Source organism: Bubalus kerabau, chromosome 6, assembly GCF_029407905.1.
Source record: "Bubalus kerabau isolate K-KA32 ecotype Philippines breed swamp buffalo chromosome 6, PCC_UOA_SB_1v2, whole genome shotgun sequence".
NCBI lineage: Eukaryota > Metazoa > Chordata > Mammalia > Artiodactyla > Bovidae > Bubalus > Bubalus kerabau.
The window spans coordinates 78,000,351-78,024,435 of NC_073629.1; the positions used below are offsets into that span (position 1 = coordinate 78,000,351).

The 24,085-nt window shown below is 42.8% G+C and overlaps 1 protein-coding gene across 6 annotated transcripts in view; it reads left to right on the forward strand.

Annotated features, from left to right (window-relative positions):
* Positions 1-18,171, forward strand: part of GNG12 (G protein subunit gamma 12) — a 140,240-nt gene extending 122,069 nt beyond the window's left edge. For all 6 annotated transcript variants that reach the window (XM_055585511.1, XM_055585515.1, XM_055585514.1 and 3 more), the window contains 2 exons: positions 12,113-12,225; positions 14,287-18,171. In XM_055585511.1, coding sequence (XP_055441486.1) covers positions 12,133-12,225; positions 14,287-14,412 — 219 coding nt within the window. In that variant the 5' untranslated portion in view covers positions 12,113-12,132 and the 3' untranslated portion in view covers positions 14,413-18,171. The remainder of the gene's footprint in view (positions 1-12,112; positions 12,226-14,286) is intronic.
* Positions 18,172-24,085: the final 5,914 nt, after the last annotated feature.

Sequence of the window (24,085 nt, forward strand, 5' to 3'; positions counted from 1 at the left end):
AACAGGGTATAGAGCAATGCGTATGACATAATCCCATTTGTAATTTTGAAACAGATATATGAGTAATCACATTTGTATGTGCATGTGATGTCTTCAGAAGAAAACCCAAGAAACTAGTAACAGTGATTGCCTTGTGAAATCTAGAGTAGGAGGACAGCTAGTTTTTGTTGCCTACTCTCTTGGATTGTTTAAAATCTGGACTATACACATACATTCTTTTAAAACTTAAAAATTAGTGACACAGGACTTTCCTGGTGGCTGAGGTGGTTAAAAATCTGCCCACAGTGTGGGAGACCCAGGTTTGATCCCTGGGTCAGGAAGATGCCCAGGAGATCTTCGCACTAGAGTGGAAATGGCAACCCACTCTAGTATTCTTGCCTAGAGAATTCCGTGGACATAGGAGCCTGGCAGGCCCCAGTTCATGGAGTCACAAAGAGTTAGGCACAGCTGAGCAACTAACAGTACACCAGCACTAGTGATATAATAGTTTCCTTTGCAGGGACGTTGCAAAGAGTAAATACCTTCACATAAAGCCCTGAACACAGTACCTGGCACAGAAAAAGCACACTGTTAGTGTTAGCCTTTGTCTTTAGTACTAACTAGTTATGGAAGTCATCTGTTCATTTATGTATTCATTCATGAATAAACAAATGGGACATCCAGCTGACTTCAGCCAGCCACGCAGATATAAGTACATCATTTCACATATCTTGTCTTGCTACACTAGGTAGAGAGTAAAACTTGTTTGTAAAGATCAGCCTCAGTCTTGATGGTAAACACGTGCCTCTGTGTGGCTGGACCCTGGCCTGGCATATGGGGGTAGGTGATGGGGAGCCCTGCTCCCCTACTTTGCACGTCAGAGAGCCGTTCCCTCAGCGCACCTTCACTGACTGCAAATCTGTGTGGGGCACAGTCTGAGGGTGCAAAGTGCCATTGCCCTGAGAATCTGGGCACCACTCAAGTGGCCAACCCATGCAGGAAGTTAATGTTCACAGCCCCAGAAACTGGCCCTAATCAAGTGCATTGGAGTCCCAGGGCCTCCACCCCAGCTCCTCAGAGCTGTGAAGGGAACCCAGCAGATGGGTAACCTTTGACTTGGAACAGGCAGTATTTTGCAGGGTACACGTGGGAGGGAGCAGCAGGGTGTATCCCGTCTCTAGGAAAACAAACATGGGGTACACCGACACCCCAGGGTTATAGGTTCACACTGGCTGATGTTGTGTTGGTTGCTACATCGCGTGTCTTAGTCTAACCCAGGTATTTATTGAGGCCCAATTCTCTGCGTTAGTCAACGTGAGAGAGAGGATGGTACAGAGAACTCAACTGCCTGGTTAAGGGTGTGGCTTTAAAGCAGAAAAGCTCTGGGTTCAAATCTGTTTCTACCACTTTCTAGCTGTCTGAGCTTCGAAGATCAGAAAGTACTTAACCTTCCTAAGCTTCGGTCTCAATAAATATAACACACTTAACCTTATAGTTGCAGATAGTATTAAGTGAAGTATTATCTGTAGAGAATATTTGATATAGTAGCTGGCACATAGTAAGTGATGAATAAATGTACTTGCTAGACTATTATTATTGAGCTAAACTTCCCACACTTTAGTGGGAAGATAATCTCCATGTATACAAAGTCAGTTGCTTACCAATAAGCATTAAATAACATACAGTTAAGCATTGAAATCAATGGGGTTGCAGATGCTTTTTGACAGTTTGATGATAGCTATAAATCCTCACTTCAGAAAAAAAAACATAGGCACACATACCAAATTTTGTGTATAGCTTTAGGAACTTCATTCACAACTCTTCCTGTCTCCCTATCTCATTCGTGGGCCATCCCTTAGGGGTCCTTGAGCCCCTGAGCTTCAGACATATATTAATAGCAGGAATCTATTAAGGGGAATTAGTCACTGTAAGCAAAAGTAGTTAGGCAGCCCTTCCTGGAAGAGAGAGAAATGTGAAGTAGCCTAAAAGAAGAGAGGATTTAAACTGGCCAACAGACTTCCCTGGTGGTCCAGTGGTTAAGAGTCCACCTTGCAATGCAGAGGAACGCTTGTTCAATCCCTGGTCGGGGAACTAAGATCCCACATGCTATGGAACAACTCAGCCCGTGCGCAGCAGCTTAGAGGAGCCCATTCACTGCAATGAAAGACCCTGCATGACCCAATAGAGATTTCGCATGTCACAACTAAGACCCAACACAGCCAAATAAAATAAATAAATGTTTTTAAAAGATAAAGTAAATCGGCCAAGAGAAGCAGGCAGAAAACTTGGGTGGAGATTTCCAGATGGGACTTGAAAACACAGCCCACAAAGCCAGGGATGGGGTGACAGACCCCTGAGGCTACAGCAGTAGAGAGCAGGAGAGGTTCTAGCTGGGCCTCTGGAATCACATTGCCTGAGCTCAGATCCCAACTAGGCAGCTTGCTAGCTGTGTGGCACTAGGTACATATTTAACCTCTCTGTGCCTCAGCTTCTTCATTTATAAAATGGGGATGAAGATGCATAGTGTTTCTCACAGGGCATTTGTGAGGATTCACTAGGATAATGTACTGCCAGTCATTGGCTTACAGGCTGCTGTCTGGCATACAGTAAGCTCTAAGCAGTAATAAGCTGCTTTTAGGATTAGAATTTTTATTACGGGACAGAAATACCAGGTAGGATCTTGACTGCAAAGCTAAGCCCTTTGAACTCTTCCTAGGGGTACCGGGGAGTCCCTGGAACTTTCCTGAGCCAGAGAGACATAAGCTAAAAATGGTACTTTATCTGAGCATATCCTGGTGAGGATCGATTAGAGGCAAATCATATCCTGGTGAGGATAGATAGATTAGATTGGAGGCAAATAAGGAACATGAATGGTTTCAAGACTGATGCAGTAGACCTAACTTGAGGTGCTGGGAGCCAAAACTGAGGTAAAACAGAAACTGGAAAATGGGGAAAAGTTTAAATGTGAGATTTGTCAAAGTACGAATCAAGAGAATTTGGAAAGTGCCAGGATCTAAGTTTGCACTGATCAAACCCAGGTCTCCTGCATTGCAGGCAGATTCTTTACCGTCTGAGCCAGCAGGGAAGCCCTCTTAAAGAGTCTAACTTTGCACTGTCCAGTTAGGCAGCCATTGTGACTGGTGAGCACTTAAAGTGGGGCTCAAATGAAGACGTGCTCTAAGTGCAAAATGCACACTGAGTTTCAAAGATTTAGTACCAAAAGGAGTAAATTAGCTCAGTTTTTTAACATTAATTTGTTTTAATTTTGGTCGCATTGAGCTAAATTAATTTCACTTTCTTTTTTTTTTTTTTTTTTTCATGCGGCTACTAGAAAATTTAACCTCACAAGTGGCTCACATTTCTGTCAGACAAAGGTCGGTTTTAGGAACTGGAAAGATGTCCTGTGGCCAGAACAATAGTGGTGCTGAGAAAGGGACATGAGAATGGTTGGGGCAGGTGGCAATGCTGTATTGGATTTTAGATGTGTTGTGTTTGAAGCAACTGTGCAGCATTCGAGTGTAAATCAAAATAGGCTTGTATTTAGACATTGGAATTAAGGTAAAAGGTCAGGATTGTATGCATGGGAAGCATGTTGGTCTTAGCTAAAGTCCTTTAGGATCAACATCTACGGCACTGAGGACCAGTGTGGGTCAGGCAGGTGCTGAGTAATTTACATATGTTCTCCCATTTCCTCCTGGTTCAACCCTATTAGGTATGTACTATTATTATCTCTTCCCATCTTACAGATGAGGGAACTGAAGGCCAGAGAAGTAAAGCAGTTCTGGGTAGTAGTCCATGAGGAGACAGGATTCGAATTTATCTGACTATAAAGGCTCTTTCTGCAGCCCTCCAAGACTGAGCCCCTGAGAAAACCAAAGTCAGAAGCAGGAACAAGAGCTGCAGAAAGGAATAGCACTGGACAGGCAAGAACAGGACAGCCTAGCATCACGGATGCCAGGGACGAGACACTTTCCAGAAGGAAGTAGTAGTTGTTAGGAAAACAAATTTAGACTTGAGTTACAAAGAAGGATGTTAAGTACTAAGAACTATTTCAAACGGAGGGAGGGTTAATCCTATAGGTTAAGGTCATGAGAAGGAGTTAGAATTTCCCAGGACTTGTTCAGACCTTTGGAAAGTTAAGCATAGGTTGGAAGTAGCATTCTTTTAAGCTGACCTGTTCTAAGACCCAGGCAGAAATAAACGTGGGTAGAACCCAGAGGTAGGACTCTGATAATCGTCACTGGTGTTTCTCAGGAGGACCTATATGAGAGTTCTCTAGGAAGCCTATAAACACAGATTCTTGGGTCCTGCCTCTGATATAGATTGGGTTTTTTTAGCAAGTGCCCCAGGTGTTCTGGATACACAGTGAAGTTTAGGAACCAGCTGCTCAGGCTCTGCAGCTCTCTCCTCTGACTTATTACCCAGGACTGGCTCACTGGCGCATGGCTCCCTGCCAGCTTCACTGGGACACAGGAGGAGGATGGGAACCATCCTGTGTCTTTAGCAAGAGTCCTACCTGAAATCCGGGCGGTCCTTCTCTTAAAATAAGAGCGACCGGTTCTTCTTCACTTTGGTCTTCTCTCAAGGCCATTCAACTCCCCACCTCTACCGTCATTGCTGTGGAGACCACCTAACTGAAGGGGCAACAGGCCCTGAAAGGGAGGCCTTGTCTTCCTTGTCCAGTGCTTCTGGCTGACGCTTGGCCTTGCTTTCTCTCAATTTCTTCCTGTGTCTTTTGATGTTCAGAGGCCTATGCAGTATAGATTGGCAATGGAGAGGATGACCTTGCAAGTCAGGTGGCCCTGAGTCCCAGCTCTGCTACGTAATTCAGCGTGATCTATGGCAGGACTTTTTTCACCATCTGTGCTTCATCTGTAAAACAGAAATGATAAGAGAATTTATCTCTGAGAGGATTAAATGAAATGATTCTTAGATTTTACTTACCTGGCACATATTTCAGTACTCAACAAGTAGTAGTAGTTTTTTTGAATTTTATCATGATGACAGTAACCGTAACATCATCATTATTCAAGCACAGGTGCCCTGATGGCAGGTAAAATCAACTAATCAAATATACCAGACAAGGACCTCAAAGGGTTAACAAGTATAAAACATTTGCTTTTAGAGGAAGAGCTCTGTTGAGGTCTTGAGAGAGACTGTTCTCTTTCTTTTTCACTCTGCTTATTCTGAACCTACATATACTTCTCTTAGAAAGGAATATCAGGACTTCTCCGGCAGTCCAGGGGTTAAGACTCTGCCACACTTCCAATGCAGAGGTCGCAGATTCAATCCCTGGTCAGAGAACTAAGATCCCACATGCCCCACAGTGCAGCCAAAAAAATAGAAAGGAATATCACTGTGACTTTGTTATCTCTTCTCATCCCAAGGCACGTCTTCCACTGTTCCATGCAGGCCTTCCTCATCTCTTTGTCTTACTTTTCGTCCCCATAGGCCAATAACTTGTTCTTTTCACCCTTTTTTCTCAAAACTGAACAGGAGCAGGGCAGGACATGCAGGCAGCTAGTCACATGTTCAGCTACCCATGGCCTTCTTGCCTGCAAGCTCTGTTAGTGAAGAAGAATTCTGCCTTAGCTTTCCTTTTCAAGTTGTAGAATTTGGTGTGTTCAGCAATGATAGTATGAAAGTAGAAATCATAGCTAGTCTTTGTAAGCTATTTACAGTTTACAAAACAATAGATTAACAGTTGTGAATCAGTTGGGGTTTAGGTCCAGCAAACCAAAAGCACTCTTGGGGGTGTTAGCAGAATGAGCTTTAATATAGGGGATTGTGTGCCTGTGTAGTCAATGGAAGGAATGGAGACACAGGCTCTCAGTGGAGCCCCCCTGACAACTTCTAGATAGCACCACAGAACTGGTGCCCAGGGGCCCTGCAGCATAATTAGCAGGCTGCTGCAGCCACACAGCTTCTTAGCACCATGCTGCTAGTGGCTGCACACTGGGGTGCCAAGAACCTCTGCCAAGAGCAGGTTGCCTCCCACCTGGTGAGCCATCAGAAATAAGCCGAGCAGCAAGAAGGTGGCCTTCTCACTTCCACCTTCCAGATCCCTCTTGAATGCATGAGGTCAGCAAAGCCTGCATCATCCAGACCCTAGCTGTAAGAGCACCTGGGTATATTCGTTTGCTTGGGCTGCTAACACAAAGTGCCACAGGCTGAGGGGCTTAAACCACAGAAATTTAATTTCCTACAATTCTGTAGGCTACAAGTTTGCAATTAAAGTGTTGGGGAGGGTTGGCTTCTTGAGACCTTTCTCTTTGGCTTGTAGGTGCCCACCTTCTCCCTGTGAGCTCACATGGCCATTCTTCTGTCCCCTGCTGTGGCCAAAGTCCTGCTTCCTAGGAGGCCCCCACCCTAATGAGCTCATTTGAACTTAATTACCTCTTTAAGGACCCTATATCTCAATACAGTCACATTCTGAATTCTGGGGGAGTTAAGACTTCAACCTATGAAACTTCTGGGGACACAGTTCAGCTGATGACACTCAGTAGCAGGGCTCAGCTGGAAGAGAGGGGACATGAGCCTGTGGGTGCTCAAAGCAGTTCCCTTGGGCTGCAATCAGAGAATGCAGGTACTAGCTGCTCTCTATATTTACTAGACTCACATGCTTATCTGATGCCTTTGAGATAGAGAAGTATTATTATCCCCATTTTTCCCATGAGAAAGTTGAGGTTTAGAAAGGGTACAAGTGTCACAGAGGGCACTAAAGCTAGGAACGGTCGGGGGCAGGAGTGAACCCAAGTCCCCTAGCCTAATCCTCGAGCATACACTCGGAGCTGAGCATCCAAGGCAGAGGGTAAAGGCTGGGCTATAAGCTAAAACACAGGATCCGGTACGTGTGCACCTACTAAGATTTAGCCCACTGGTAAAAGATTTTCTGACTTTTCTAGAGATTCCTCTTTTTTAAATGAAATCTCTTTATTTTTAAAATGTTGACAGTTAAAACACATACATTGTTTCTCTCTGTATGTTTCTGTTTCACACACACACACACACACACGGGTTAACCCTGTGTGGGGCCCAACCAAACACATCTGCAGTCTGGATTCAGCCTGTAGGCTCTGATAGAAAATAATAGGTGTTTATGAGAATAGAAAACCAGTTCTTAGGGGCTTGACGGTCCGCTCTCAGCATTCCCTCAAAGGCCCTATCAGTAGACGTTCCTGCCTGATTACTTTGAAACTCTTCTTTTGCTGAGTTTTTACCTTTGTTTCCCATTGGATGCATGGTTTTTGTCTTGTTATCAAGCTTAAGAACTGTTCTCTTTCTTTTTCACTCTGCTAATTCTGAGCCTACATATATACTTCTCTTGGAAAGGAATATCAGGACTTCCCCAGTGGTCCAGTGGTTAAGACTCTGCTGCACTTCCAATGCAGAGGGTGCGAGTTTAATCCCTGGTCAAGGAACCAAGATCCCATATGCAGAGCACTGCAAACAAACAAAATTTTTAAAAAGAAAGGACTATCACTATCACTTTGTTATCTCTTCTCCATCCCAAAGTGTGTCTTCCACTGTTCCTTGCAGGCCTTCCTCATCTCTCCGTCTCCTTGACACTTAAACACCCATGTGTACCAGGTGTGTTAGTGCTAGGTGCTCCTGTGGGTCATCCCAACAAGCCTGTCGCCCTTTAGCAGATGAGGTGCAGGAAGAAAGCTGGGGTAAAACATTGATATTAATAGTTTAAGGAGGGATAAGAGGGTAAGTGGAAGCCTACTTTTTCTCTCTGGTTTTGTGTGTGTGTGTGTGTGTGTGTGTTTTGCAGCCTGCTCTTTTATTACAGCCACAAGGGGTGTGTTTGCTTAGAATGTTGGCTTCACTCCAATGATTCAATTACTGGCCAGGCCTTGATGACTTGTGATTCAGATTCTGGGGCTTCCTGGTGCCTTCCTGCCAGAGTGTGCTCTATGATACACTTGCCATCCCCACCCTTCTCTCCCTGCTTCAGGCCCCTCTAGACAAAGATTAAAATGCCCACATTTCCCTAATGTGACATCTTGTTCCTAGGAATTTCTAGGAAGCTGAGAATTCAGATGAATAATAGCATTTGAACCAATGCAGAGCATTTGAATAGCTAAATGCTACTTTGTTACTAATGCTGTGTTGATTCAAATCTCTCAGCCACATGTAAAACTGAAAACCAGGCTGCAGAAGCAAGAGCCAGAGTTTTATCACACCTGGGTTCTGCACAGCGCAGGCACAGGCCTGGGCCCTTCTGGGTAGGATGGACCCCTGGGGACTCAGGATGTTCAGATACTAACCTCAGTCCTTGCCTAGTAGCCGCAGCAAGAACATTCTTGCTTTGCTCATGGATGTGACAGGGGAGACCTGTCTTCCAGAGCACCAAACAGATGCCTTCTGCACCAGAAAGAGTGTTGTACAAATGTGAAGCCATCAGCAAGGCCACAACTCCCGGTTATGGGGTATCAAGGTCACCCTTGATTGGAACCACATCGTGGACTGTTCAGTGATGCCCTGAGTGTTTGTGAATCTAATTAATTGGAATTGCATCCTTTCATGATACAGTAGGAAGTGTGACTTCCGGGATACAGAAGCCTACGAGCTGGTTCAAGGCTCTGAGCTGGATAAACTGGGAGCACGTTTTTCTAATTTTAGTTTCCTCATCTATAAAACAAGGATGAAAAAGTAACACACCTTTCAGGCTGAGAGTGAGTCTTCACGGATGAATGTAGATGAAAGTACATGTATGCTCTGAGGTTCCACAGGAATATCAGGTGTTGTTTGTCTTGGAAGCTATTCTTGGAATAAGAATAAAGCAAGTTTTTTTTTTTTTAATCCAAGTAATAGCACAAACAAACAGCCAGACATCCATGCCGTTGAGGGAAGACCAAAGAAACCCTCTGAGGGTGCAGAGACACTCAGATGTTTGTGTCCCAGTCTGTCCGTCTGGTTCTGCCCCGGCCCAGCTGTTGAGGAGATGCAGAGCAGCTGCAAAAGGGGAGGAAGTCCTCGGGAGACCTCCCGCTCCTGTAAACACCGCCCACCAGTCTGACGTCAGGCAGCCCGTGCGTGACCTTGCTCTCAGACACATGAGGCTGCTCAGCCGCCCGAGTTCCTTGAAGAGGCTTCTTGGGTTAAAACAATATAATTTTGATTTGACTTCTCCATTGGAAGCATGTTATCATAAGAGACGATGTACTTTTCCAGTGGCCCAGTGAACTTTTTCTAGAGGGGTCTGCAATAGAAGGGAACAGGCAGCCATTTGAGGGATGGGAAGAAGGCTCTCTGTGAAGGAGCCAGTGAAAACAGAGAGGTCAGAAGTGGGGAGGGCTGTCAGGGCCCCAAACTGGCAAGCGTGAACTGTGAACCGCTGGCTCTTTTTCATCCTGACTGTAATACAGTCAGGAAGTTAAGTCCTCTGCGTACCAGATGCAAAGTTTCTCACCAATTTTAGGAGGACCTACCCAAGCATTTTATAAATAAAGCCTGACTGTGGACGATTTGCTTATGGCCACGTGGGCGGGAGCCACGGCTGACCCAATCCAGATACGTGTGTGAAATGTTCCACAGTTACAGGAAAACTTGCTCAGGCCTTGGAAACTCTATGCCCTGGAGGTTGAGATGCAGAAGAGAATGGTTGGTGTTATTTTCCTGTGAAGGGAACATTAAGAAAGTCCTGAGGGTGCAGCCTGGAAACCACAGACAGCTCAGAAAGGGTGTCCTATTTGCATTCTGGAGGCTGGGGGCCAATCCTCTGAACCAGCGCCAGCTGGGAGGGGAGCCCAGCTTAACGTGTTCCAGGGAACAAAACCAGTGTGGTTTTGAATCTGGGCACTTAGACTGTTCACAGAGGGGCTGCCTGCTGCCTTAGACCCGTTTCAAAGGTTCTATTAAAAAGTGCTTGTGGGAGCACGGAAGGGGCTGGGTCAGGCCACTGGATATGAGCAGGGTCACCAGGAGGAGACCCTTGGCCTCTCCTTTGGGTGTGGCAGGATTACTGAGGAATCAGAGGAAGAGGCAGCTCATCTGGAAGTGTGTTGTAACCCAGTTGCCCAAGGCAAGGCCACCATGTCCTGCCACATGACGGCTGCTCCCAGTTTCCTGCGTGGCTTGGGCTCTCTTACTCTAGGGGAATCCTCAGATGGCTGTCTCCAGCCATTCCATTTTGCCATGACACCAGAGTGCCACAGAACTGCTTAGGGCCAATGCCCACCCACACTGGTCATTCAAAATCCTAGAGGCCTATTGACCAGGTGGGTGGGGGCGGGCAGATAGGTACACAAGGGATTCCCATTACTTGTGCTGGGTGGGACCCCTGAGGATAAATACAGTAGCAGCTACCGTGTGTGGAGTGCTTTGGTCCTTCGCTAAACACTACATGTGCACCAGTGAATTGAATCTTCAAAAAATCACAGTATCCCTATGTTACAAATGAGAAAACACAAGCTCAGAGAAGTTGGGTAACCTGCCTAGTTTCACCCAGCTAGTAACTGGAAGGCAGGGTCCAAACCAGGGGCATGAAGCTTGCTGATTAGGATTTCAAAGTTCTGCAGGCAGTTAAAAGCACAGTTGTATTTGGGCATTTGACCCAAAGCTGCCTCTGACCTCAGAGGGTGCAAGCCCTACGCAAGTCCTTGAACTTGGCCACCCGGAGCATTCTGAGTGCAGTAGATCTCCGGTGGATGCCGCTGGAGCTGTGGGTGGGTGTTTTCTGCAGCCTTGTGTGGTGTGAGCCTTTACAGCAGATACACTCTGTGCACTTGCAGCCCCTCCAGAAGGCTGAGTCAGCCTGGGTTTCCTGCCGGCACCAGACTTTGCTGAGCTCCGTGCATAGCATGGGGAGAGACACCTACTGTCCACCTGCTGTGAGTCATAAAACTGCCACACTGCTACCAGACCTGCGATCTCTTCCGATGCCACCGTGCCAAGAGAGGTCCTGGTCATATATGGCAGGGGCACCGGGCAGTGCCTTTCCCTAGCCTGCCTTCCCATTGGACTCTGCCATGGAACAACTAAACAGGTCGAAGCTCAAGGTCCAGAAATTTCCTCTGCTTTGCACCAGGTGGCTAGGGAGATAGAAACAGAGGGCAGCCTAAAAGCCACAGGCTCAGACCCGAGAGGAGAGTCAGCCCACGAACATGCAGTGGAAGTGTGGGATTACCCTGGCCACCAGGATGAAGCCAGAGAGATCAAAGTGGTGGGGGGGGGGGGGGTGCGGTGGGGTGCGGGGGTGCGGTGCGGTGCAGAGAGAGCAGGCAGGGAGGGGACTGATGAAGTTCCATTAAATATTTCAGGCTTGAGGCTGTATCCCATTTGACTTTTAGGTCTATCATTGAGAGGCTTTCATCTGAAAAGTTCCTACTTTTTTCCTGAATAAGGGCTTCCTTATCTGCCTAACATTCTCCAAATGATTGCAAATCTTGATATCTCCTAAAAACGCACCCTTTGTGTACAGTTTTCCAGAAGCACTCTCATTTGCCGTTTTTCTGTTGCCAGGATTCACATCAGTGTAATAACTGGGTAAGAGAGCCAAAACGAAATGAAATCTAAACCTTCTATTAAGGTGCATGGCAGTAATTATGTTAACCTGCACAGGGGATGGGGCCCATGTGTGCTGGAGGCCTTGAAATCACTGTGGATGTTTTTGTGTGTTTCCCCTTAGAAAATCCTAAGAAAGGCTATTTTATGCTGTATATAGGGCACAAGGATTAAACTGCTAGTACTGGATTTTGGGCACAGCAGTAAAGAACCACCTGCCAATGCAGGAGACACAGGAGACGCAGGTTAGATTCCTGGGTCAGGAAGATCCCCTGGAGAAGGAAATGGTAACCCACTCCAGTAATTCTTGCCTTGAAAATTCCATGGACAGAGGAGCCTGGCGAGCTACAGTCCATGGAGTCGCCAAGAGTCAGACACGACTAAGCGACTAAGCACACACATACTGGGTTTCTGCAGAGGAAAGATTCGTGAAAGTGCTCAGAAGTATTACCAGCTTAAACACCGAGGCCACCACTCCCATTTCCAACTTCGTGGTGACTGCCTCCAAGAAGCTGTGGTGATCGGAAATGCATCCTTTTCCCGAGTAACACAAAGCATTACGAATGTCTAAACAATTTTTTTTAAAAGTTCACCTTTTAAAAAAAGTTCTCTTAAATTTCAGGTGAAAACCATTAACTGAAGATGTCGAGCAAGACAGCCAGTACCAACAACATTGCCCAGGCACGGAGGACTGTGCAGCAGTTGAGAATGGAAGCCTCCATCGAGAGAATAAAGGTAAGAGCCTCGAGTGGGCCAGACGTGTTCCTCACCATCTCTCTCTGCTCTCCTGAGGCCAGGCCATATTTCTGAGAAGATAATGCCATATAATTCAGCCAGGTGCCATGATTTCCTCTGAGCAAGCTGAGAGTTTCCGAATCTTAACTTTCTTTTCTACATAGCATGGGCAAGCCAAAGTGTCTGAAGTGAGCCTGTCTGTTAGGACAGAAAACCTAAAACCCATGACAAGATTTCCTGAGGACTTGCTTTCCCTGGGCACACACAGCAGAGCCTTCTGGCACTGTTTTCTCCCTGGGGACAGGGGTTCCAGGTGGACTTTATATAAACACCCTCGTCAGCCCTCTGGAATGTATGAAGTGTTCTGGAGTTATCACTGCAGCCGAGGGAGCCTGGCATAACAAGTCAACGGTCAGGTGTCCTTTTGAGGAGAAGGCACTTTTTCAGTGTGTGTGAGCTTTGATGACCACAGTCTACATCCAGGGCAAATAGTGCCAGCCTTAGTTGAGACCTGAGGAAACCAGAAGGCATCTGATGGGTCACCTGACTTAGAAGTCATTTCCCCAAAAATCTCCAGAGAGGGCTAAGCAGTGAGTGCCTTGGAATGTTGTGAGTAATGCTGTTTCCTAGATACTGAAGCAGTCACCTGATAAATTCCTCCGGGCCTGGAGATAGTCACCTGTCTTCAAAACAGGAGGCTGCCTGTCTTGTATTTGCCAGGGCTCAGCTGGCCTGTGCCCCTGGCCTGAGGACACTGATCTGATGATTCTAACGGGTCTCTGACCCAGACCCCTTGAAGAAGGCATGGTATTTCCATTTTTAACTCATGCCAAAGTAAGGTGCTACATCTTTCCATGCTGGTTTTGTCCCTCTTTTTATTTCCCCAAGCCCAATCTTTAATGGTAAATCTTGACACTCTACCAAAATATGGCTCTGTTCTTCCTGAGATTTGGCTCTGAGCCCTTATTTCAGTGCTTTAACTCTGTTCTCCTCTGCATTCTAATTTATTTTTTTTTTAATTGGGTAAAAGCTAAGATAGAGCCTTCCTTTGACTCAGACGTTCTTCTTTTTCCCCTCCTCCCAAGTTTTTATTTTGAGAAATTTTAAACCTATAGAAGAGTTGTAACAATAGACACCCATATACCCTTTACCAAGATTCACCAATTAGCATTTTACCATATTTGTTTTCTGTCTCTGCACACATACAAGACTGATGTAATTTTTTCCTGAAATTTCTTGAAAGTTATTTGCAGACATCATGACTCTTCACCCCTAATACTTCACTGTTTGTCTCCTAAGTACATGTTCCTCTACATAATCACACACTCAGGATCAGCTGCTGATATCTAACACACAGTCTGGTTTTGAAGATTCCAGGCCCCTCACTTTGCAGAATGGGCCTCACTGCAAATGAGATTGTTTGCTGATGATCAAATTCAGGCTAAAGGTTTTGGCCGGAATACTAGCTGGCTGGTGGCATGTCTTCTGCACTCAGCCTAAGAGACAGCTGATGTCAGTTTGATCACTTGGTTGAGGAAGGGCTTATCTGCCAGATTTCTGCATTTGGAAGTACCTTTGCCCTCTCTATGTAACAGGTTACGTGGGAGTGATACTTCAAGACTCTGGTTATCCTGTTCTCCAACAGTCTTCCACCCAGTGGGTTAGCATGCAGATACCTTGCTAGTTTGTAAATATTCTTTTTAAAATAATTTTTTTATCTAAACAGTTGATTTACAGTGTTGTACCAACCTCTGCTGTACAGCAAAGTGACTTAGTTATAAACTTATATATTATTTTATATATATACATTCGGACCTCATTGTTTCTCCATTCTAAATGCAATAGTTTGTATCTACCAACCCCAAACTCTTAGTTCATTCCTCTACAAGTCTGTTGTCCATCGATAAATCTGTTTTGTAGATAGACTCATTTGTGCCGTATTTTAGATTCCACATATAAGTGATAGCATATTTGTCTGTTTCTGACTTATTTCACTTAGTATGATCATCTCTAGTTGCATCCTATAAATATTTTGTTTCCTTGGGTTTGTCTACACACCAGGTTTCAAAGGCATCAGCAGACCTCATGTCCTACTGTGAGGAACATGCCAGGAATGACCCTCTGCTGATGGGGATACCAACTTCAGAAAACCCCTTCAAGGATAAGAAGACCTGCACCATCTTATAGAGAAGTAGTGAAGTGGATCCTCCCCTCTTCTCAACAAAGCAAATGATGAGCAGCTCCTTGAAAAGATTTACCTTCAGCTTATTTGGTAACCACTGCTAATAACTAAAATGCTCTTAACTTGGAATTATGGACTCTGAAGTCTTTACCTTCCAAGTTTTTCTTTCTCTAAAATACCTTTTACTGAATTAATACAGAATAATAATCTTGTTTCCCATTTGTTAACTATGGTGTCCTATTAGTTACTGCTGAAGGAAAAGTTGGTCTGGCCTTTAAAAAGAAAGCAAATATATCAGTGATCCAGTTAAAACCTAAATTACCTAAGCAGTCATCTAGATTAAAATGCCAAGGATAACTGGTCCTAAAATTTTTGTCGTAGTCTATTCTTAATAGAGTTGTGCCAATTTGTACAGTATATGTGGATGAGAAATGTTTTGTGTATATATATGTGTGTGTTTGTATATACACATCTCAAAGCTTATTTCCCAATTAAAATGTCTATCCCTCCATACTATCAGTTCAACTCAAGAAGTTATACCTTTATCTCAAGCTGTGTGTAGGTAGAATTAAATTCTTTTCTTGTCGTTATTGTACAAAAAGAACACCCTACAGCCTATATTCATCGTAGTTGAGTAATGAAGTCATCTCTCTCCTCTTGAAACCGTGCTGACCTGCCAATCAAAATTTTTAAACTGAACTAAAAGCCCTTTTATAATATGAGCATTCTTTCACCAAGGGATTTCAGGTTTCAGCGATCCTGAATCTATGTAGGAAACGGGAGGCAGCCCTTGGGGGCACCTAGGCAGCTGTGCCCCAGGGCTCATGGTCTCTGAATCAGGGGTAGACACCTGAAATTCCTACTGTAACGATGGGAACTAGACAGAGCAGCCATGAGCCCGGCCAAGAGAAGAGCAGGAATGTGTGAAAACCAGCTGCTCTTTGTGGCCTAAGTTTGTGATTTAGCTTACTTTCTCTGCCTTCCCTCTTATCTTTCCTCTGCAGCCAGATCATGTCTTCAGAATTAATGTCCACCTCCCCATCCCCAAATGGGTAGATCATGGTGGGAAAGAAATATACAAAGAATGTAAAGGTATCGGACACATAAGCTCTTTTCAAGTATCTGCAGCATCTGCATCATCCCTACCTGGTCCTCACACCATCAGAGGGGCTTGTTTCACTACTTGGGCTCACAGTTCCTTGATTTTCCTCTGGGCCTGGATATTACTGCCACACACAACCAGAATGGCTAGTGGGGATCCCCAAAGAAGGTTGTCTCCTGTGGCAGAGGGCATACTGTTAACTAAGAGGAGGAGAGGGTATTCCTAAACACTTATTTATGGGCCCAAACCATGCACCAGACCTTTGATATTTTAATTCAGCTTCCATTCATTAAAAATTAATAAAAAGTTAAAAGTATTCTCAGAAAGGATTCAACCCCAAGAAAGAATTATTTACAATGGTTTTCCCTAGTTCTGTACAATCTTGCCCTGCAGTGCAAGCCTGTTTTTAAATCTAACACCTAAGCTTTGAGTATTATGTTAATTGTGGGTGAACAAATACAATACTGTTTTCAGACTGCTCAAATCTATTCCGTATTTCTGAAAGTCACCTATCCAGCGTTGTGAACTGCCCTCACTCTTCCAGGATCATGTGGAAATCATGCCACTGCCCTTATCTTGTCATCCACACTTGGTTCTGCAAAGGGCCCAGTTTCCAAGTATATTATAGGCACCGTTGATGGAGAAAGGTTTTTCCTTTCAAAAGGTGAAATTTGAAATATACATTAAGAAGACAACTTTACATGTACTGCATCACTTAATGAGACATTCTTTTTTTTTTTATAAGTGTATTTTTCTACTGATAAGTTTCAGAACACTAATCTTATTTTCACTCTGATTTTTACCATGTTTCTTTGAATATTTATAATGTAGCTTGTTACAAAATATTTTCATGAAATTACTTTTATTATACTGTTATATACACATTTTTGGTAGCAAGCATAGTTTATTCTTTAGTACTAAAACATGTTCTTTTCCCTATTAGAAAACAAGTATGGTTTGCTATATATTTGTTAATATGCTTGTAGTGGTAAGGAATGGACTTGAGGTCCCAGGAGATTTTTTTTTTATTTTTGCTAGCCAGATATCATAAAGGCTACAAGTATGAACATCATATAACTTCCTAACCAGGTATAGGGCATGTTTAAGAAAAGTGATATCAAGTCCTTTGATGCTGGACCCAAGGGGGAAAAAACTGTAGCTAAGTGTTGATTTACTTATTATGAGACGTCTATGTGAGAAAAATATAATATATGTATACATATATATGATATGCAGAAGTCACTTTTATTTATCAGGCTTTATTCTACTAGTAAAGCCACAGTTTAACTATTAGACAGCAGCTGGTTTATAATGATGGACAAATGCCCAATGTGTGTGATTTTTTTCAAACTACCACTATAATGACACAATCACTTATGTACATGCAACTTCCTGGCTTCATATCTATGAGGCTATTTAAATATGTTCAGTATACTTTGTCTTTAATTCTGCTTCTATTAACAGTGATCTCTTTTTCCATTCTTGATTCTTCTTTAGTTCATCATTAATCTGTCCAATTGACGCCTCAGGACCATGGCAAGAATTTCATGACTCCAAAGTATTTTACAGACACACACTTTTTTTTTTTTTTACAGAGAGAAACACTTTGTTCACAAGCTGTAGGTTTTTTTCTAAAAAGAATCAGGTTTTTACATTTCCTTATTATTAAAATAAAAAGTGCCATACTTACCCCTTAAAGCAAAGACCTAATTTGCTTTCTGTCTATTGGGACTATTTTTGTACTTTACTAATCTTTCAACTATCCAAAAAAAAAAAAAAAATTATACCAATGATTTAGTAATTTTGAGGCATAAGTTAGTTTAGGTAGTGGAAGATGTGCCAAACTTTCCCTCCAGATGCCTTTGTCTCAATTTGCAACTAAGATAGTGTCATCTGAGTGATTACACTGAATTTTAGGAGCTATATAGGCCTAAAAAGTGAATCACAGTACATGTCAGTCCTTTCTCAATAAATGTAATACCAGAGTGTGTTATGACTGTAGACTTTTTATGGTAGATCTGTTAATAGAAAAAAAAAAAAATGTATTGAATTAAGTAGAGTTATCTGTATGTTAAAATAGAGCACTTACCTAGAGCTGGGTGTCCTGGATCGCTGTCTAGCCAATCTTGTGTTCCTGTGTTGTGTGACTTTGGACAAGGCACTCCATCTCTCTGAGCCTCCATTTCACCATCTGTAAAATAAGGGGCTTGAAGTAGCTGATGGCTGATACCCTCCTGTTCCGTCCAGTGGCCTACCCCTCTACTGGTCCTGCCAACATGTTGGTGCTATACGCTGCTTCAAATATAAAATCGGTTTGTCTATTGTGTGTGCTCATTTAATAGCTTATGAAAGGCCTTTTTGTTATATGGCTTTTTTTTTCTAGTTTTATGAACTTGATTACTGTAATAAAGTCTTGTTTGTAGCCATGTAACTATAAACATAGTCTCTTGATGTCTCAGTAAATTTGCATTTGATATATTAGTTGATGGGATTGTTGTTTTAGGACATTCTTTGACTACTTATCTGTCCAGCATCTTACTAACCTAAATATTGTGATTGTTGTTTGGAAATCTGTTCTCTGGAAAGAATAAAAGCATTTACTTCACAGCTAATGTGTTTGCAGATTTAAAAAACAGTTTCATTAAAGCACCATTGCTCTCTTTACTGGGTCTGGCTCATTGAATCTTCCTACCCATATTTTGCTCAATAAACTAACAGAAGACCAGTTCTCCTCCCTTTTTCCTGCACTCATTCAGTTAACATTTTCTGAGTACCTGTTAAGAGCCAGGTATGGAACTAAAGCTCTGATTATACTCAAATGAATAAGGCTTACACTAGCCTGTGAGAAGCTCACAGTCTAGAACAAAAGATGGGAATGACTCGTATATAAACTAATAATACCATGTGCAATGTGCCTGAACTCAGGGGAACACAGTGCTGTGAGAGCCCAGAGGAAGGAGGGCTGCCTCTACCACGGCAGTCTTGACAAGGCTTCCAAGAGAGGTGGTGTTTGAGCTAGGTCTTGAAAGATAAAGAAACCCTGTAGTCTTGGGAGGGAATTGCAGGAGGAGGAGAAAAGTGAGCTCAAAGGTAGTGTGCAGAGCATCTCCCATACCTCCTTACCCACCCACCAACAGGAAGAGGGTGGAAGTTGTTAAGGAGGAGTAGTGTAATGATTCACTGTGTGGAAGGCTGTTTCCCATCCTGAGGCCTGGCAATGACCATGGAAACAGATAACAAATAGAAAGGTCATCAGACTTGATGACTCATACTCACCAAGTGTTTGCTGAAGGTATCCTGCCTCCTGCCCAGTCCCTTCATCCAGGGCTGGGATTCCCTCAGAGATGAAGGGATTGGATGACACCATCCAGAAAGCTGCCAGAAGGGAGAAGGCGGCCAACAAGGTTTTGGGCTGGGCAAGCCACAGAGATGTTCCCTGCTTCAGAAAACCAGCACTCATACACTCTCAAAGAGTCAGGGCAGAGATAGCCACTCAACCCTTTCTAGGAAAGGACTGAAGCATTTAGATACTGCAGTCATGAAAAATAGGCAGCAAGTGACCAGCATTTTTCATGGTTCAAACCAAACTACCAGAAGTTGCTGTGACTTGCAATGGAAGATGATTGTATTGGGAGGTGGTAGATGGGATTTGGGTATGGCTTCCCTGATGACTCAGCAGGTAGAATCCACCTGCAATGCAGGAGACACAGGAGACGCAGGTTCAATCCCTGGGTCAGGAAGATGCCCTGGAGGAGGAAACAGCAGCTCAGTCTAGTATTTTTGCCTGGGTAACCCCATAGACAGAGGAGCCTGGCAGGCTACAGTCCATGGGGTCGCAAGAGTCAGATATGACTGAGTGACTAAGAACACAACATGCATATGGGAGAGAGGATGAAGTTGAAGTGAGAAGACTAAGTAAATATGGCAGATGAAATGGTACATGATCTAAATGGTATAAACAAAGAAGTCCTGCCTGCTGGCAACGGGGGAGCTAAATGTGGAGATGCAGGTCATCTCCCAGCTCTCCTGGGCATGGGCTGTGGTCAGCTTCTCATTGGCAAGGGTCTGTTACATATATACGTGGATACTCACCGTAAGCCTTCATACTCGGAACTAGGGTATTTCTGCCTCCTTTTCTATGTCTAAATTTACAAACTTTGTTTGGGCTTACGACTCTTGACTGCAGAACCTACCCAACCATAAGCTCTAGCCACCATTGCACAACCTGGCATGACTATTGCCTTTAGCCTGTTTTCAGAGCCTGGCCCTGCTTGCTTCTCAACGCCTTTACCGCTGTGAGCAACAAATAACCTTTGCCTTCAGATACTGCCCCAATTACTGTTCCTTTATCTGAGTCAATCACATCTATTAAAAGGCCCTTTAGCTATAAGCCAGCCCTGGACAAACAGACAGTTGGTCTCAGGAACCCACACCTCAGCTACTAATTTTTTAAGAAATCAATAATTTCTCTCCACTGGAAGAAAATGTCATCTAAATAAGTTCATCCTGAAATGCTATATGACTTTGTATTAGTCTGTAGAAGACTACTGGCACTGTAAAATAAAACTATGGAGAGAGAAACGCTTAGCACAAAGGAGCAGAAGTTCACCATAAAGTATATTGAGAATTTTACATATGGAGCATTTTTACACCCTATGAATCCTCCTAGAGAATCTGTTCAGTTATGAAAGCAAATAATTGGAATGGCTGAGCTATATAATGGTAAGGTCTTGAGTTTGTAAATTAAATCTGCAGCTGAGATACCTAGGTATAAATTGCTATTTCTAGTCTCTAGATCCAATCATGCACCCATCTTTACACACACACACAGACACACACACACACACACACACACACGACTTAATGATAGAAGTGGGAGCTCCAGCCACAAAAAGACTATAATCTGGTCCTCACATAGAACAACTAAGGGTCACCACAAGCACCCTGTGGATCTGTAAATTGACATGAAGCGGCTACAGGCCTAAAGCAGTCACTCACTGAACAAGTTGTAATATACAGTTTCCTCTTAAGACAGACAAATAAAAAGCCAATTTACATTTTCAAAAATGTGAGTATATAATAGCACAGCTTGTACTTGGATATGGCAAAAATGGTTAAGAAGCCTTACGGTATATCAGAAGGCAAGCATCCCTTCGAAGAACTGTGCTCCAAGAATCATCCACATGCGGTAGATCCTTCCTACTTTTAACCTGAGACATTTCCCCAAGACCAGTGCATTAGAATTACTTTGTTCTAGATAAACCATTGTAGCTCTGATATCAATGAAGTACATATCAATATAGCTCATCAACATCTATTAATATTTACAGAACTTTGTGTGAGGCACTGGGGAAAGGAGGGACCCAATATTGACACAGGCTGGGCACTCTGCATGTACCCTCCCATTTAAGCCTCACAACAACTCTCAAAAGAAAAGCAGACTTTAATTCTGTCCTACAGATGAGGAACTGAGGCTCAGAGAAGTCAAATTATGCAGGATCCTACAGCTAAGAAGTGCAGACTCTAATTCCACACACCTAGCTCAGCTGGATTCTACAACCCATGGTCTGTCTTCGTATTTGTAGAATGGTTTGAATGGGGTGAATAGGGGAGAAAAAATAACTTTGGGAAATTTAAAACTCATTAAGTGAGAAATAGAACTACCATATGATCCAGCAATTCTACTTCCAGAAATACATTAAAAAAAAAAAAAGACTAATTTGAAAAGATACATAGCAGCATTATTTATAATCCTAAGACATGGAAGCAACCTGTGTCCATTAACAGGTAAATGGATAAAGAAGATGTGGTATATAAGTATATTCAATGGAATACTACTCAAGCATAAAAATGAATGAAATTTTGCCGTTTGTAACAACACAGATGGATCCAGAGTCAGACAGAGAAAAATACTGTATGATGTCACTTATATGAGAAATCTAAAATGAGTGAATATAACAAAAATGAAACAGACTTACAGATACAGAGAACAAACTAGTGGTTACCAGAGAGGGGCAGGTTGAGGGGTATAATATAGGAGTAGAGGATTAAGAGGTACAAGCTACTATGCATTATGCAAATAAGCTACAAGGATATATTGTACAGCATAGGGAATAGTCAGTATTTTATAATAACTATAATGGAATATAACCCTGAAAATTGTGACTATGTTGTATACCTGAAAAATACTGTACATCAAGTCAGTAACAAAAAAAATTTTTAATAAAATTAAGTAAGGTAAAGTGAGTAAATTAGTTCCTTAGCAATCAAGAATGTAATGTATTTCTATGTAGTTCTTTAAAAACATCAGTAGCTTTCTATTGATATGGAAATGTATCCATAACATGTAGATGTCATTAAAGGAAACAAAGAAATTTGGGGAAAAAAACAATGTAATGTATTGGACTTTAAATAATAAACAACACTAGACTCCAGACACTTAATATGGCCAGGTATTGCTTTCAGAAATTTTGCATCTCAATCCATTTGATTCTCACTACAAGCCCATGAGGTCACTACTGTTATTAACCCTACTTTACACATGAGGTAATGGAAGTTCAGAGAGATCCAAAAGTGCATTTGATATGTTTTTCTGGGGCTTCCCAGGTGACTCAGTGGCAAAGAATCTACCTGCCAGTGCAGGAGATACAGGTTGGATCCCTGGGGAAAGAACCCCTATAGGAGGAAATGGCAACCTGAAAAATCCTACAGAGAGAAGAGCCTGGCGGGCTATAGTCCATGGGGATGCAAAGAGCTGGACACAACTGAGCATGCATTCATGTTTTTAAAAAACTGCATTTTTTATTGAGTTGTCAGTATGAAGTAAGAGAAAGAATGGGTCTTAGAAGCAGAAAATGTGGGTTGTAGTTGGAGTGCCACTAATTTGCTGTGTAACCTTATGAGTTTTATGATTTATGGTCCTGTTTCCAGAAAAAAAAAAAGAAAAAGGATTCTTTAAGAAGGATTCAGGCTAAGTAATTGTTAACAGTTCTTCTAGTCTTAAATTTTATACAAATTTGGGGGAGAAAAACAATTCATTTTGGGTCACCTTTTTTTACCATCTTCACCCCCAGTCATCTCACATTTTCTTTCTTGAATTGAAAACCAGGAGGGAAAGAACCAAAGTCTAGAGTATGGGGTCACTGAAGGGAATGTGGGTTTGCTGTGTATAATTATAGATATTTAAAAGATATTTAAAGGATCACTTCCCGATACTTCAGCTACTGACTCATCATCAGGACTGGAAAGAATTTTTAAGGAAAAATGAATTGTAGAAAGCTATTTTGTATATAAGCAATTAATAGAATTAAATGAGCAAATTTCTTCAAAGTATCAACAATGTCTCATGAGTCATAACTACAAAAAGAAAAATAGGCCACTCAAACATTAAATGTAAGTAACAGAGCATTTAAAAATTTGGTTTTTAGAAGCAGGACAAAAAATTCATTCATTCATTTGTTGAGTTCCTACTAGGAGTATGGTAGCTCCTACTAACACTGTGCTAAGTATGTCCTAGAATAAACCCAGAAAAGACTAGGATCTCCCAAGATAGGGAGGGTAGGGGTAGAGGGTGGGTATTACTATGCAATGTGGTAAATGCTATTCTAAGAAGTGGCATTGCCTGAGTGAGTCAGAAAAGGTTTCATGGGGGAGGCAGTGTATCAGCTGAGCCTTGAAGTATGAGTAGGAGTTTGTTAGTGAAGACTAGGGAAAGGATATTCTCAGCTGCTAAAACAGTGTGTACAAGCTAGATTCTAAAGAAGTCTGCATATCAGACTTCTGTTACTTCTGGGTAACAGATCTCTGAGGCAGGACTACAGGGAGGAACAAGCTGATGAGGTTGGGAAAGAAGCTTGAATTGAGGCATCAAAAGCAAAACTTTTCTACTGATTATAAAGGCAAGGTAAGGGAGTTACGTTGCTTAAGCAGGGGTTTGACATGTTAAGCTTTGTTTCCTTAAAGATAATTAGACTGAATAAGGAGAAAGAACTAGTGAAGAGAAACTGACAGTGGTTATTTCTAAGCCCCCACCAGGATTTCATAATTCTTTTATTGAACTTTGTTCAACTCCTTCATTCCAAACCTTTATCACCCTACTCAAACTCTCCCTATTTATCTCATTCCCATCAAGTAAATAATCCTGCCTTCCCCAGCAAAAAAAATGCTGGGGCCATTTGGCCTGAATTTTTAAAACTCCCTACCTTTCCACATCCAAATTTCTGCATCACACCCAACCAAATAACTTCTATCAGGCTCACAGGTGAGAAGCAAGTCCACCAGCTATTCCTGGAGCCCCTTCTCCTCTTTTCTTCTTTCTCACCAAAATTTCACCAGAGTGGTCCACCTTCCGTGTCTTCTCTTCCCCACCTCCCGTCTTCTCAATCGACTGCAATGTGGTTTTACTCACACCGACACAGATAAACTGATTTCACCCAATGAAATGGACAGTGAACTCTTAATTTCCAAATTCCATGGAACCTTTCAGCCTCTGTTTTAGGGACTCCTCTGACAGTGAGAATTATTCTCTTCTGTAAACTCACTATTCTGCCCCTCCAGCTTCTGTGACATCAAGACTC